Source organism: Diabrotica virgifera, chromosome 2 (genome assembly GCF_917563875.1).
Source record: "Diabrotica virgifera virgifera chromosome 2, PGI_DIABVI_V3a".
Taxonomy (NCBI): Eukaryota; Metazoa; Arthropoda; class Insecta; order Coleoptera; family Chrysomelidae; genus Diabrotica; species Diabrotica virgifera.
In genome coordinates this window covers 107,272,324-107,284,497 of record NC_065444.1, presented here as the reverse complement: position 1 = coordinate 107,284,497, position 12,174 = coordinate 107,272,324, and the positions used below count along the sequence as shown (strand labels likewise).

The 12,174-nt window shown below is 32.0% G+C and overlaps 1 protein-coding gene across 4 annotated transcripts in view; it reads right to left on the bottom strand.

The window, feature by feature from the left end:
• LOC114334693 (protein c-ets-2-B-like) overlaps window positions 1-12,174 on the bottom strand; it is a 168,443-nt gene that overhangs the window by 5,150 nt on the left and 151,119 nt on the right. For all 4 annotated transcript variants that reach the window (XM_050643940.1, XM_050643941.1, XM_050643943.1 and 1 more), the window contains exon 6: window positions 2,317-2,516. In XM_050643940.1, coding sequence (XP_050499897.1) covers window positions 2,317-2,516 — 200 coding nt within the window. The remainder of the gene's footprint in view (window positions 1-2,316; window positions 2,517-12,174) is intronic.

Genomic DNA, 12,174 nt, shown 5'->3' with positions numbered 1-12,174 from the left:
GAATAGCATTATGTTGTTTTATATGCCATTAGAGTGAACGAAATGGCATAGATGCCCTAGCGGCAACTGCTACAACAAGACTAAGTTTTCACTCTAATGGCATATAAAACAACATAATGCTATTCTACACCCCACCAGAATGAAAACAATGGGAACAATGGGAAACAATGGAACCCAATGGGAAACTTAGTCTTGTTGTAGCAGTTGCCGCTAGGGCATCTATGCCATTTCGTTCGTTGCAATCCGGGACTGCACGCTGGGGTTTGTTTTGGTTGGATCAGGGAGAGCAGCATTTGTGCCTCCTGATGAGAGACTAATAAGTTTCGAAACCGGTAGAGGTGCTTGCTGCACTCTCTGATTGGACTAGAATATGGTTCTGCTGTATTTTCGTTTTGCAACGAAATTGAAAATGGTTATTCATTTTTGATTATTGTCTAATAGTTTCGTAATTATTTTTGTAAATAGATTATAAATTTTTATTGGCATAAAAAGACCTAAAACCATATGCATATACATATTGACATAGTATGTATTATGTACTACATATTATAACGTATATTCGGTACCTACACTTATTTCAGGTAGCCACCAATGATCGGTTATTAGAATATCCCGCTTATAAGAATATTTTTGCTTCTCACGAAGGCTATTCTAAAAAGCGGGTTCGACTGTATATACAATCGAACCCCCTTATTGGAATAGCCTTCGTGCCAAGAAAAAGTATTCCTATAACCGAGATATTCTACTAACCGATCATTGGTGGATAGTAGAAACGTCTCGGGACCTCAAATTTCTATTCCTTAAACCGGGATATTCCTATAACCGATATTCTAATAAGCGGGTTCGACTGTATTTGATTAACAACTGAACGCATTCAGCTATTTCATTGTTTAAAATGTTTTCTGATATATATGTTGACAAATATAACCTTATACCTGGCTAATTGGCTAAGCCAAAGCCATTAGGTTTGTACTAGCAAACAGTCAAACTAGTCAGAAACCGTCAGCAAACAGTTGGTCAGTGAGAAAACATAATACACTCACCAGTGCTATCCCCTCTACTCGCGCTGGTCCACTATTCGCTGATGGTTTCAAACCGTTTGAAACTGATGCTAGAACAAACCTATTATAAAAAAAATAACCTCATACAAAAAAATCTACTTTTTTAAACATCTAAAACACCTAAAGACTTTATGTCTAACTTTTTTTACAGAATACAATGCAGTGATTCTGATGATTGCTATAGTGGCCAAATAGGTCAGTGGCCGAAACGGCGAGTATCGTAACACAAAGGTGACTGCAATTCAAAGAAAAATCGATACCCATCGATTTTTGCCAAAATTTCAATTAATAGCCCAACATTCCACACAAACCGGACAGTTCTTCGCCATCGTATACGATAGCAATAATTAAAATTTGCTATAGAATATAGAGGTTTCATTGTAATATTGGTATAACTCGTCGTTTAACCTTTTTGTCCATATACCATTATCACAAATGTGTCCCAATATCCTCCTAATATCTTTCTTTCAAAAGTATTAACAAGGTGCAAGCTTTTCCTAGAAATATATAAAATTAATCACAATCACACATATAAATAAAACCATCATAAAACCAATAGCAACATATGGCGTAGAATCATTGATCACGACAAAAAAGATAATAAACTTTATTAATACTTTTGAAAGAATTATATTGAGAAGGAGATTGGGATCCATATGCGACGCAAGTAAGTGAAGAATAAGGTTTAACGACGAGTTATATTAATACATATTACAAAGAATCCTCTTTTGAAAATTATGCACAATTAAACATATGAATTATATATAACATTATAAAGATTGAGCTGGGCAGGTCATCTTATAAGAATGTATAGTAACAGAACACCTAGCAGAATGCTTAGTAGAATTATGGTGGAACGTCAGCCAATATAAAGGCCAAGGAAGAGGTGGATAAACGAAATGAGAACCGAAACGATGTGAGAAGAAGCCAAAGACTCCTGTCTTTGTTCTCTCGTATTCATATAATTGATGCAGCAACAGAAGAAGAATTGCGAAATATTCAGCAGAATACTATGGAAAACTTAATCTTTGACATGTCAAGGTGTATTAATAATAAAGTACATAGTCATACGGATAGGCGTATAAAATATCTACGGTACATTGGATTCGTTTAATGTTTTTCTTTATTGAAATTATCTAAATTGTTGTCAGTTTATCGTCAAATTTCGGAAGTAGAAAAAAACCAAAAAGTAGGTAAGTATAACACATATTAAATACAGGCACATATACTAAGAGCAGATAATATAAATACCAACCTCTTCGGGTTCAATAAGTTTAAATTCCATGCCTCGACCCGTCCAAGCGATACAACCTGCGCTAGCATCTGGTGCATCTAGTAAAGCTACCAGGAATTGCCATAGCTGCAAAGATCCTCTTCTTCCAGTTGAATTTGGAATAGCGGTGTTCTTGTATTCTAAAACTTCTTTTTGTTTTTCCTGTGATTTTTCGTTATATTCTAAAAAGTAGTTTAATTTTTTTTGAAAAATTCTACATTGGACGACAAATTAGAATGCAAAACACAAAGAACAAGGCGAAGGAAGTCTTAATCACAAAAGTCTTGCACCACCAACAGTGATGTTGATGTTGATTTTCTCACGAACGGATTAGCGGATTTTGCCAAGTTTTTTATTATTTTAGATTTTTCTTTGTTATTTATACTGTTGGCCAAAGGCCTACTCAAAATTCACTTTTGAGTTTTGATCGGGGGAAGAAAGAAAATATTTTTGTTATGTTAGGTTTGAGACATCCTGCAGGAAGGACATGTTTTGTAAACATTTTGTTTTTTTAATTTTCCTGATATCTTTAAAAACAAAAAATACACGGATCTATTCGATAACATTGTGTTTTAACTGAAACAATACTAAATTAACAACGTAAAAAAAGTTAACAAAACTTTAAAAACAGAAAGAAACATAATGTAAACTACGAGTAATATCGCATGTTTCCCCCTCTACTTCTAATAACGCTTCTGTCGACGCGTAATCGCCGACCAGGTTATCGGTAACAAAGAGAGAAGAGACTATTTAATAGAGACTCTGTCATATTTTGGGGTTGGATTTCCTGGACAGCTAGAACGGATTTGGTGAACGGACAGCAAGAAAAGGTAGGAATATTACAGACATTTTGTTTCTTTGAACAGATTGATCCCTTAGGGAACATAGGAAATGGTTACATGGCAGTGTTGCCAATCGCATTTCTCTAGATTATCCGATGATCGCTCGAAAAATATCCGATTTTTCACGAAAAGGTATGCTGACGCTAGGTCAAAAATTATTCTGTTATTAAAATCAATGTTGCCAATGTTATTCTTTTAGTCCCCTTAACAACCATCAAATAACAAAATTCGTTGTTCTTAAGCTAATCAGTTGATTGTAATCAATTACCATTATAATAATTAAGATAATTATTTGATTAATTAATTATCAATTAACGTAACAATTATTAACATAATTGATTAATTAATCAATTAATCTCATAATTGTAATCAATTATGTTTTCAGCAACCCAATCAAAGTTGATATTGACAGTAATTAAATATTTGATAATGATCAGTTGATTCCATTTCTGATTAGCGTTCGAACAACCAGCCCTTTAATCTACTGGATTCTCTGTTTCACAGTTTAAAAATTTTCGTTTATAGTTGAAAATCTGGTATCCTAGCTGATTATTACCCAATTCATGTATGTAAATACTATTTACTTACTATTATTATATTATTCGTATTTTGTATTATCGTAAGTGGTAAATTCTAAATAAATAAATAAATCTAAATATTTCATTATTTGGATCGTGATATTTATTATAATTACTTAAGTAAAAAAAAAACACTTTTAAATATTATTTTATTAAAACGTAATACCTATCTAAAACTAGGTATGTACTAGAAAAATAAATAATAAATAAATCAATACAAAAGAAACTACACCTACATTTCTGTTAATGCTTTTAAAATGCATTATTTTTTTGAGTCCTGAGAAAGCTAATAAGTATTATTTAAAAATTTAAACGCAGAATGAAATATTACATTATTACCGAGGGCCGAAAGTCCCTGAAGACTTCTATAATTTTTATTCTAATAAGTTACAGGGGTGAAAAGAAAAGAGAATATTGAGTGTGATTTTTAATTTCAAATATCTCATTCAAAAGAAACATTTTGTTTATTCTAAGGGACTTTCGGCCCTCGGTAATAATGTAATCTTTCATTCTGCGTTTAAATTTTTCAAAAATATTTATTAGTTTTCTCAGGATTCGAAAAAAATGAATACATTTAAAGATTATTGGTCCGAAATTTTGCGCCTACGCTCTTTTAATAACTAAAGATTTACTACAACTAAAACAATAGAAATGTATTTGACAGTCTTGTAGTTATTATGATATCAAGGTTATGATCCACAATACCCGTGGTGCGTTCAAAGTTTAATGCCCGACTAAATAATTTTTATAGGCAAAAAATTTGGAATTTTTGAGTTAATTAGTAGATATCTAGATATTACTAGTTTCAAATAAGTAGATGTTTCTACAACCACTATTCCAAATGCATTTTTCTGCACAATTTTATATTAACAAACTTAATATTTTCTCACAGAATAACTGGCAGTAGTGTGCAGAAATGTGACGTTTCTGTGTCGGAAAGTTCTTTTCTGCATAGTACCATTACATTTCTCAAAAATATCATAAATATAATTAGGTATAACATGTTTTGATGAAATGGTTTTGTTTAAGATATTATTAGATTTGACAGAACTTTACAAAAAAAGAACCGATTCAACTACATCTCATGTCCGAGAAATCTCGAAAATTCGCTATTTTAACACATTATTTTTGAACTTTACATTTGGTATTCTACAAATGACTACCTTATTCTGAGTAACGTTATATATTCTGTGTACATCTGTGGTTAAAGTGTAGAAATAGTATATTGTGCAACAAGTGCAGAAAGGTACTAATTTCTCACGAGTTTGAAAAGTTGCGGTACGAGCGCAAGCGAGTGCCGCAATTCAAACGAGTGAGAAATTACCTTTCTGCACGTGTTTCACACTATACTTTTTCTACAAGCACAGTTTTTCCTAAAAATAAAAATCACAATTTCCAAACGACGATTAATTATAATAGGTACCTATGTGATAAATTTTAAACTGTATTTAATTAATACCTACTAATCAATTTAAATTCCTTATACCTAAATAAATTGCACAGAAATCAGTTAAAAAATTAATGCACTGCCTTAATTTGTTTAAATTTAAACAATTATTACACATTATTGACATTATATTTATGCAGTCACTTATTTACACAAAACCTACTTCACTCGACGTCTCTTGCACAGGTTGCTAAATCCTTATTGGTTATTTGATAATTATAAAATGTTTAATAAGAATAAAATTCTAAAATAAAACAGTTGTAACATCCATAATTTAGTTTCTATGCTATAGTTAAATATAATAATTGTCTTATAGGTTATATACTTGTCTAAAGTTTAACCACGGATGTAAACAGAATATAACGTTACTCAGAATGCGGTAGTCCACGGATGTAAACAGAATATAACGTTACTCAGAATGAGGTAGTCAACTGTGCAGAAAAGAACTTTGCGGCACAGAAACGTCACTTTGCGGCACAGAAACGTCACTTTTCTGCACACTAATGTCAAATATCTTATACTGTGAGAAAATATCAAGTTTGCTAACATAAAACCGTGCAGAAAAGTGCACTTTGAATAGTGGTTGTACAGTGGTGTCATGGCAAAATTAGCAGTGTGGGAACGCAGTGCCGGAACGCACTGCTAATTTTTGTTTACAAAACCTAAATTCTCTATTATTTTTTTTCTTGTCTTAACCAGTGCGGGAACGGCGTTCCCACGCGTTCCCACACCATGACACCACTGTGGTTGTAGAAAAAATATATAACCTGTAAGACAGGTGATATCAGTCTTAATTATCGAATAGAAATTAAATTATTTATTATTTATTAAATTATTAACTGTTTTATTTTACAATTTTATTCTTAATAAACATTTTATAATTATTAATTAACCAATAAGGATTTAACAATCTCAGCAAGATACGTCGAATGAAGTATGATGGAAATCCGTGACCAACTCTCCTAGAATTTTTATTCAAAATTGTTCCAACGTTACAATGTATATAACTACAATTAAGGCAGTGCATTATATTTTTTTCATTATTTGATTTGGTCTAAAACAAATTCAATATTATATTTCAATATCCACATGTTGGTAAACATTTTTACCCACCTTAACATTTTTACTAACCATTTATCCATTATAAAAAAGTATTTTCACAAACCAAAACTTATTTCAACAGACGTTTACTTAAGCACTGCGCTGCACTACTAGGTCTGGATCCCGCGTATGAAAAAAAAGTTGATTAATAGCAAGCTGAAAATTTGTTAATAGCTTAAGGGTGTCTAGTCGGATAAACTTTGATATATGGGAACACTGGAAGAGGGGCAGTTTTAATTGTGGAACAGGTTAAAAATTTGAAACGGTCAGACCACGGAAACGGCACATATATTTTGTCAGACAGAACAGACTTAAACTCTTCGAACAGAGATTAAACTCTGATGCAAAAATCAGACTGCTATTTATCACCAAATGGGCGTTTTAATGAGTGGAACATGTAGAATATGTCAAATGACAGGAATTATGACAGGTGATAAATAGCAGTCTGATTTTTGCATGAGAGTTTTATCTCTGTTCGGAGAGTTTAAGTCTGTTCTGTCGGACAAAATAAATGTGCCGTTTTCGTGGTGTAACCGTTCCAAATTTTTAACCTGTTCCACAATTAAAACTGCACCTGTTCCAGTGTTCACATATAACAAAGTTTATCCGACTAGACACCCTTAAGCTATAAACAAATTTTCAGCTTGCTATTAATCAACTATTTTTCATACGCGGGATCCAGACCTATACATAAAATGAAAATAAAACTAAATCGTGCGTGAATTAGCTTTCATAAGTTTAAAGACTAAAAACTAAAAACTCATAAACAACATTGGATGGCAGACGGTTTTTGAAATTTGAATTGGATTAGTATGCCTTAAGTGGACGCACTTGTGCATTTAAATTCTAAACAAAAGAATTGGCACATGTCCCCTTTGTCAAAAGATGAAAAATATCGGATGTCACTGACATTTATCCAGTATAAAAATTTGGGTGGAACCAAACAAAATTAATGTATTGTTGGTGTTGGTAATATATGGATGAGAAAGTTTTAGTCGATGGTAGATACATTGAAAAATAATATCCGTACATATCCGATTTATTTAAAGATACGAAGAAGATACGACAACTCTCAAAAAGGTACGCAAATCGGATAATTATCCGCCGATTGGCAACACTGTTACATGGTTACATAGGAAATAATTTTAATGCACTGTTGTAACGGTCCGAAAATCTTTAGCTATAAATCTTTCACTAATGTGTTTTTGGCGACTGTGAAACTGGAAAATGCTTATCTTATGAAGATTAGTGGTTCTAAGTGTTACCAAAGGGTCCAAGTGTCCTTTTCTTGATTTGGCAATTTTCCTGTGAAGAAAGTTGCAGGAACTACTAAAATCGGTTTTGTTTATCCTCTTGGTGATTGAATGAACTGTTTTTGGTTTACGCCAGAAGGTTTAACCCAGAGCGTATTTTGCATTCTCCTATTGGTTAAGATTTTGATTAAGTTAGTGCCTTAAGTCTGTAATTGGTTGTGAGGATTGTTGATGGGGAAATCAAATGATTTTGGAAGAGGCGTTTGGTTTCTAAAGATTGAGTTTGGGAGATCGAAAATTCAGTCACGTTAGAGCCGTCAAGTAGTTACGTTTGAGCTGTAGAGAAGTCTAGTTTGAGCTGTCAAGAAGATTAAGATGTAGTTGAATTTGAGTCTCTTTGGCCGGCTGGCTAATGCTTGTAGCTTAGCTCAGCCCGGCATACAACGTGTACTCCGGCATTTTCGCTACTGTTAGGCGGATGTCGATATTATCATACCACTATTGGTATAATTTTTCTCACATGCAGTCAGAATTTATCCAGGAATTTTTCAAAAGATAGTTAGAAGTTTTTTTATGTTAGCAGTTTCTGACATCATAATTAAAGCATGGAGTTGCTTATATATTTTTTTTTGTTCCCGTTTAATATACAAAAGGACTAATGAGTTCTTAAATATTTTTGTTCGAGTAGTGCCGATTTGTTTTAAGAAATAAATGCTGAATTTTTCTATAAACTATGGAAACAACCATTGATTGATGTATTATTAATGTATCTATTCCTTTGTAAAGTGACTTTAGTGAAGTGAACTGTGCCTTGGACTTAAAACCAACCATTGTACAAGGTATTTTTTTGTAAACTTTACATTTTCTTTTTGGTAAACATGATCTCTCTTTGTAAAGCCGCAAGAGATCGCAGATCTTTTTAATTTTGTTTTATTTTGTTTCAATAAATATTGTTTGATTCACTGCAACATATTATTTATTATTGTCTTTTCCGTTTCTCTTGTTTCGTAAGTACAACAAAGATTTAGCTGAGTAAAGACATAGACAACCACCCCAAATCTCTTCCGTTACTGAGCAACCGAGAACATGTTCTTCAAATTGTGTAACACGTTTACATCCCCTTATATGACATATCAACATCTTGTCAAATTCTATTTTCCATTATTCCTACAGGATTAATTTCGTCGTTACACTGTAACGCAAGGCCTCACCCGTGTTGAGCTGCCCCCCCCCCCCCACTTGCAAAAATCAAAAAACAAATAGCCCTGATTTATGAGCTATTTATGAGCTATTTATGAGCTCTCATATTTCGCAAACTAAAAATTTTGAGCTCGTTCCACTGAGCAGGAATTTGATACTTTAGTGGGGGGGGGGGGGGGGGCTGACCCCACTACTTAAAAATAGGAATATTGAATCGGTTTTTGCGGCAGAATTACGAGCTATTTATAAGCTCTTGAAATTATGTAGTTTAGATTTTTGAGCTCATCCCCTTCACCCCCAAACAACCCTTTAATTGATTTAACTTAAGAGAAAAATGCTGAGAAAACTTAAAATATATCGTATTGCGGATATAATTCCTATAGCTTATATACTCTAACAATAAACTATTAAACCACGTGCATTTCGATTATTGAGCTACAACCCCTTCGCAAGAAAACCACCCTATCTTCCCGGCTTAAGAGAAAGTTGTACTTAAAATGCATTAAACTAATTATTTGGCGACTACATATCATTGAATAATTTATAATCTTCCAAATTACGCGCATTTATATCAGTAAATTGCAATTTATTTTGTATAGTGCAGTCACTGAAGGTAAAAATCAACGATTACCTTCAATTTCGGTAAACCTTCATCGATTTTCACGAAAATTGGTCAGTGGTTAGAGGATACGTCAAGAAACAAAGGTGACATGGTACCACCTTGCGCCTTTACCCTGAGGGTGGATACCGCCCCTTCTCGGGGGTGAAAATTGTTTTATTAAAAATAACTGCACAAATCAATAAAAGAACAAATTAAAAGCAAAATTTATTATATAAAGTTAATAAAATAAGTCAATACTTTTTAAGTTATTAAAGATCAAAGATTTTAACTATTCGTGAAAAAAATGCATGTTATGAAGCGGTTTTTCGTAAATCACTGAAAAACTGTAAGTTTTTACAAAAAAGTTAATAGTAGTTTAATTCGTATAGCTTATATTCTAAGAATAAACTCTTAAATCACGCGCCTTTCGATTATAGAGCTACAATCCCTTCGTAAGAAAACCATCCCATATTCCCGGCTTAAGAGAGAGTTGTACTTAAAATAATTTAAATTAATTATTTGGCGACTACATATCATTAAATAATTTATGAGCTTGCAAAATATACGCATCTCAATTATTGAATTGCCATTTTCTTTCTATAGTGCAGTCACTGAAGGTAAAAATCAACTATGACCTTCGATTTCGGTAAATCTCCATTCATTTTAACGAACAAATTAAAAGCAAAATTTATTATATAAAGTTAATAAAATAAGTCAATACCTTTTAAGTTATTAAAGATCAAAGATTTTAATTATTCGTGAAAAAAATGCATGTTATAAAGCGGTTTTTCGTAAATCACTGAAAAACTGTAAGTTTTTACAAAAAAGTTAATAGTAGTTTAATTCGTATAGCTTATATTCTAAGAATAAACTCTTAATCTTCGTATAGCTCATATTCCCGGCTTAAGAGAGAGTTGTACTTAAAATAATTTAAATTAATTATTTGGCGACTACATATCGTTTAATAATTTATGAGCTTGCAAAATATACGCATCTCAATTATTGAATTGCCATTTTCGTTCTATAGTGCAGTCACTGAAGGTAAAAATCAACTATGACCTTCGATTTCGGTAAATCTCCATTCATTTTCACGAAAATTGGTGAGCGGATTTTGATGCTATCAACTTTTTCTGGAGCTCATTTTTGATAGGTATTTCTAAGTACTTTGACAAGTATTTAGTACCTAAATGTTATAAAATGCATCTCTTTCCTGTTATTTCAGCTTGAATCCTTAGATTTGAATAGTCGCAGAAACAATATACATATATTTAATTACCAATAACTTACTTTAAATTAACACCAAAGGGTTTTTCAAGTAAGCAATTTATTATATTTCTTATTAGCTTCAATTTTAGTGATGAACACTTTTTTGTAAAAACTTACAGTTTTTGAGTTATTTATGAAAAATCGCTTTAAAGCATGCATTTTCTTTCACAAAAATTAAAATATTTGATCTTTAATAACTCAAAAAGTATTGATTTATTTTAATAACATTATATAACAAATTTTGCTTACAATTTGTCCCTCTCTCGATTTGTGGGGTTATTTTTAATAAAGTAATTTTCACCCCCGAGAAGGGGTGACATATACCCCAGGTTAAAACCCCAAGTTGTTATTGTTAATTCGTGGAAATGAATGGAGATTTACCGAAATCGAAGGTCATAGTTGATTTTTACCTTCAGTGACTGCACTATAGAAAGAAAATGGCAATTCAATAATTGAGATGCGTATATTTTGCAAGCTCATAAATTATTAAATGATATGTAGTCGCCAAATAATTAATTTAAATTATTTTAAGTACAACTCTCTCTTAAGCCGGGAATATGGGATGGTTTTCTTACGAAGGGGTTGTAGCTCTATAATCGAAAGGCGCGTGATTTAAGAGTTTATTCTTAGAATATAAGCTATACGAATTAAACTACTATTAACTTTTTTGTAAAAACTTACAATTTTTCAGTGATTTACGAAAAACCGCTTCATAACATGCATTTTTTCACGAATAATTAAAATCTTTGATCTTTAATAACTTAAAAAGTATTGACTTATTGTTATTCTGAAGCTATTTCCTTGTGGCATTTTTATAATTAAGTATTTTCTATTTTGACAATTTATTTTAATTCAATAATTTATTTTAATAGTATTTTATATTTTGACAACGAAACCCGATTTGGGCTTCGAAACGTTAATAAATTCATTTTTTAGTAAAATTGTGGCTTATTTCCCATAGAAAATACTTAATTATTGACTTATTTTATTAACTTTATATATTAAATTTTGCTTTTAATTTGTTCCTTTATTGATTTGTGCAGTTATTTTTAATAAAACAATTTTCACCCCGAGAAGGGGCGGTATCCACCCTCAGGGTAAAGGCGCAAGGTGGTACCATGTCACCTTTGTTTCTTGACGTATCCTCTAACCACTGACCAATTTTCGTGAAAATCGATGAAGGTTCACCGAAATTGAAGGTAATCGTTGATTTTTACCTTCAGTGACTGCACTATACAAAATAAATTGCAATTTACTGATCTAAATGCGCGTAATTTGGAAGCTTATAAATTATTCAATGATATGTAGTCGCCAAATAATTAGTTTAATGCATTTTAAGTACAACTTTCTCTTAAGCCGGGAAGATAGGGTGGTTTTCTTGCGAAGGGGTTGTAGCTCAATAATCGAAATGCACGTGGTATAATAGTTTATTCTTAGAGTATATAAGCTATAGGAATTATATCCGCAATACGATATATTTTAAGTTTTCTCAGCATTTTTCTATTAAGTTAAATCAATTAAAGGGTTGTTTGGGGGTGAAGGGGATAAGCTC